The following is a 4,488-nucleotide window of genomic DNA, read 5'->3' as shown; positions in this document are numbered from 1 at the left end:
TCTGCCTCTCTCTCTCTCTCTCTCTCTCTTTCTCGCTGTCTCTGTCTCACTCTGCCTCTCTCACTGTTTGCATACAATCTCCACTTCCTCCCCACCTGTGATGTTTATGAAAGTTGCAGCCAATCAATGTCCTCCAGGCGGGACCTGGAATTGCAACCGACCAATCAGCGGGTAGGTCCCGCCCCCGTAAAACATTCCTCCAAATTGCATCAGATCGCTGACTGACTGATGCAACAGACAGAGGAACAGAGGGAAGGACAGGGGAAGATAGACAGGGGAGGGGGGAGGGTGGTGGCGGAGAGAGACGGGGGGGGGGAGGGGAGAGACAGGGGACAGGGGGAGAGTGACAGAGGGGGAGAGGGACAGGGGGGGGGGACCGGGGAAGATAGATGGGACCTGGGGAGAGAGACAGGGGAATGAGGGAGAGAGACAGGGACAGGAGGAGAGTCAGAGGACCGGTGGAGGAAGACAAGGGACAAGAGGAGAAACAAGGGGGACGGGGGGGAACGAGGGAGAGAGACCGTGGGAGAGGGACAGCGGGGGGGAGAGTCAGGCGACGGGGGAGGAGACAGGGGACAGGGGGAGACAGGGGTCGGGGAGACAGGAGACAGGGGACGGGGAGAGAGACAGGGGAGCGGGGGAAGAGAGACAGGGGAGCGGGGGAAGAGAGACAGGGGAGCGGGGGAAGAGAGACAGGGGAGCGGGGGAAGAGAGACAGGGGACACGGGGGAGAGAGACAGGGGACACGGGGGAGAGAGACAGGGGACACGGGGGAGAGAGACAGGGGACACGGGGGAGAGAGACAGGGGACACAGGGGAGAGAGACAGGGGACACGGGGGAGAGAGACAGGGGACACGGGGGAGAGAGACAGGGGACACGGGGGAGAGAGACAGGGGACACGGGGGAGAGAGACAGGGGACACGGGGGAGAGAGACAGGGGACACGGGGGAGAGAGACAGGGGACACGGGGGAGAGAGACAGGGGACACGGGGGAGAGAGACAGAGGACACGGGGGAGAGAGACAGGGGACACGGGGGGGGAGAGACAGGGGACAGGGAGAGAGAGAGACAGGGGGAGGGAGACAGAGGACGGGGGACAGAGGGAGAGCGACAGGGGACCGGGGGAAGAGAGACAGGGGACAGGGGGGTGGAAGAGACAGGCGACAGGGGGTGGGAGAGAGACAAGGGAAGGCGGCGGGGGGAGAGACAGGGGACCGGGGGAGAGGGCCAGCGGACCAGGGGGGAGAGAAGGAAAGGGGACCGCGGGAGAGTGATGGTACCTGGGGAGAGACTGGGGGAGAGACAGGGGAATGAGGGAGAGAGACGGGGACAGAGGCAGGTTGAGAGTCAGAGGACCGGTGGAGAAAGACAAGGGACAAGGGTAGAGAGACGGGGGACCGGGGGAGAGAGACAGGGGACCTGGGGAGAGAGACAGGGGACCTGGGGAGAGAGACAGGGGACCTGGGGAGAGAGACAGGGGACCTGGGGAGAGAGACAGGGGACCTGGGGAGAGAGACAGGGGACCTGGGGAGAGAGACAGGGGACCTGGGGAGAGAGACAGGGGACCTGGGGAGAGAGACAGGGGACCTGGGGAGAGAGACAGGGGACCGGGGGAGAGAGCCAGGGGACCGGGGGAGAGAGCCAGGGGACCGGGGGAGAGAGCCAGGGTGAGAATCAGGCGACGGCGGGGAGAGACCGGGGGAGAGAGACAGGAGACCGGGGGAGAGAGACAGGAGACCGGGGGAGAGAGACAGGAGAGCGGGGGAGAGAGACAGGGGACTGGGGGCGAGGGACATGGGACCGGGGGAGAGAGACAGTGGGAGAGGGACAGCGGGGGGGAGAGACAGGGTGATAATCAGGCGACGGGGGGGGAGAGACGGGACGGGGAGAGAGACAGAGGAGGAGAGACAGGGGACTGGGGGAGAGAGACAGGAGACCGGGGGAGAGAGACAGGAGACCAGGGGAGAGAGACAGGGGACTGGGGGAGAGAGAAAGGGGACAGGGGGAAGAGAGACAAGGGAATGGGGAGAGAGACAGGGGACCGGGGAAGAGAGACAGGTGACCGGGGGAGAGAGCCAGGGGACCGGGGGAGAGAGCCAGGGGACCGGGGGAGAGAGACAGGGGACCGGGGGAGAGAGCCAGGGGACCGGGGGAGAGAGCCAGGGGACCGGGGGAGAGAGCCAGGGGACTGGGGGAGAGAGCCAGGGGACCGGGGGAGAGAGCCAGGGGACCGGGGGAGAGAGCCAGGGGACCGGGGGAGAGAGCCAGGGGACCGGGGGAGAGAGCCAGGGGACCGGGGGAGAGAGCCAGGGGACCGGGGGAGAGAGCCAGGGGACCGGGGGAGAGAGCCAGGGGACCGGGGGAGAGAGCCAGGGGACCGGGGGAGAGAGCCAGGGGACCGGGGGAGAGAGCCAGGGGACCGGGGGAGAGAGCCAGGGGGCCGGGGGAGAGAGCCAGGGTGCCGGGGGAGAGGGCCGGGGGAGAGAGCCGGGGGACCGGGGGAGAGAGCCGGGGGACCGGGGGAGAGAGCCGGGGGACCGGGGGAGAGAGCCGGGGGACCGGGGGAGAGAGCCGGGGGACCGGGGGAGAGAGCCGGGGGACCGGGGGAGAGAGCCGGGGGACCGGGGGAGAGAGCCGGGGGACCGGGGGAGAGAGCCGGGGGACCGGGGGAGAGAGCCGGGGGACCGGGGGAGAGAGCCGGGGGACCGGGGGAGAGAGCCGGGGGACCGGGGGAGAGAGACGGGGGACCGGGGGAGAGAGACGGGGGACCGGGGAGAGAGACGGGGGACCGGGGAGAGAGACGGGGGACCGGGGGAGAGAGACGGGACCGGGGTGAGAGAGAAAGACAGGGGACAGGGGGGGGAAAGAGACAGGCGACAGGGGGTGGGAGAGAGACAGGCGACGGGGGAGAGGGCCAGCGGACCAGGGGGGAGAGAGACAGGGGACAGTGTGAGAGGAACAGGAGACCAGGGGAGAGAGAAGGAAAAGGGACCAAGGGAGAGAGAGGGTGACTGGGGCAGAGACAGGGGAACGAGGGAGAGAGACGGGCAGGGGGAGAGTCAGAGGACCGGTGGAGAAAGACAAGGGACACGGGGGAGAGCGACAGGGGACACGGGGGAGAGCGACAGGGGACACGGGGGAGAGCGACAGGGGACACGGGGGAGAGCGACAGGGGACACGGGGGAGAGAGACGGGACCGGGGGAGAGAGACAGGGGACACGGGGGTGGGGGGGAGAGACAGGGGACAGGGAGAGAGAGAGACAGGGGTGACAGGGGACACTGGGAAGAGAGACAGGGGACACGGGGGAGAGAGACAGGGGACACGGAGAGAGAGAGACAGGGGGAGGGAGACAGAGGACGGGGGACAGAGGGAGATTGACGGGACCGGGGGAGAGGGACCGGGGGAGAGAGCCAGGGGACCGGGGGAGAGAGCCAGGGGACCGGGGGAGAGAGCCAGGGGACCGGGGGAGAGAGCCAGGGGGCCGGGGGAGAGAGCCAGGGGGCCGGGGGAGAGAGCCAGGGGGCCGGGGGAGAGAGCCAGGGGGCCGGGGGAGAGAGCCAGGGGACCGGGGGAGAGAGCCAGGGGACCGGGGGAGAGAGCCAGGGGACCGAGGGAGAGAGCCAGCGGACACGGGGGAGAGAGCCAGGGGACCGGGGGAGAGAGCCAGGGGACCGGGGGAGAGAGACGGGGTTCACGGGGGAGAGAGACGGGGGACACGGGGGAGAGAGACGGGGGACACGGGGGAGAGAGACGGGGGACACGGGGGAGAGAGACGGGGGACACGGGGGAGAGAGACGGGGAGAGAGACGGGGGACACGGGGGAGAGAGACGGGGAGAGAGACGGGGGACACGGGGGAGAGAGACGGGGGACACGGGGGAGAGAGACGGGGGACACGGGGGAGAGAGACGGGGAGAGAGACGGGGGACACGGGGGAGAGAGACGGGGGACACGGGGGAGAGAGATGGGGGGCACGGGGGAGAGAGACGGGGGACACGGGGGAGAGAGACGGGGGACACGGGGAGAGAGACGGGGGAGAGAGACGGGGGACACGGGGGAGAGAGACGGGGGACACGGGGGAGAGAGACGGGGGACACGGGGGAGAGAGACGGGGAGAGAGACGGGGACACGGGGGAGAGAGATGGGGAGAGAGACGGGGGAGAGAGACGGGGGACACGGAGGAGAGAGACGGGGGACACAGGGGAGAGAGACGGGGGACACGGGGGAGAGAGACGGGGGAGAGAGACGGGGGACACGGGGGAGAGAGACGGGGGACACGGGGGAGAGAGACGGGGGACACGGGGGAGAGAGAGAGAGACAAGGGACAGAGGGAGAGCAACGGGGGACAGGGGGAGATGGACAGGGGACCGGGGGGAGGGGGACACGGGGAGAGAGAAAGACAGGGGGTGGGAGAGAGACAGGGGACGGCGGCGGGGGGAGAGACGGGACAGGGGGAGAGGGCCAGCGGCCCAGGGGGGAGAGAGACAGG

The 4,488-nt window shown here is 69.2% G+C and overlaps 1 protein-coding gene across 1 annotated transcript in view; it reads right to left on the bottom strand.

Moving 5' to 3' along the window:
- Positions 1–210, bottom strand: part of LOC139262697 (glutathione-specific gamma-glutamylcyclotransferase 1-like) — a 3,330-nt gene extending 3,120 nt beyond the window's left edge. Inside the window, exon 1 of the mRNA XM_070877849.1 lies at positions 145–210. Within this exon, the coding sequence (XP_070733950.1) occupies positions 145–210 (66 nt within the window). The remainder of the gene's footprint in view (positions 1–144) is intronic.
- Between the last annotated feature and the right edge of the window lie 4,278 nt (positions 211–4,488).

This window comes from Pristiophorus japonicus, chromosome 4, assembly GCF_044704955.1.
Source record: "Pristiophorus japonicus isolate sPriJap1 chromosome 4, sPriJap1.hap1, whole genome shotgun sequence".
Taxonomy (NCBI): Eukaryota; Metazoa; Chordata; class Chondrichthyes; family Pristiophoridae; genus Pristiophorus; species Pristiophorus japonicus.
The sequence above is the reverse complement of the archived record's forward strand: the minus strand, read 5'-3'. Positions and strand labels throughout refer to the sequence as shown.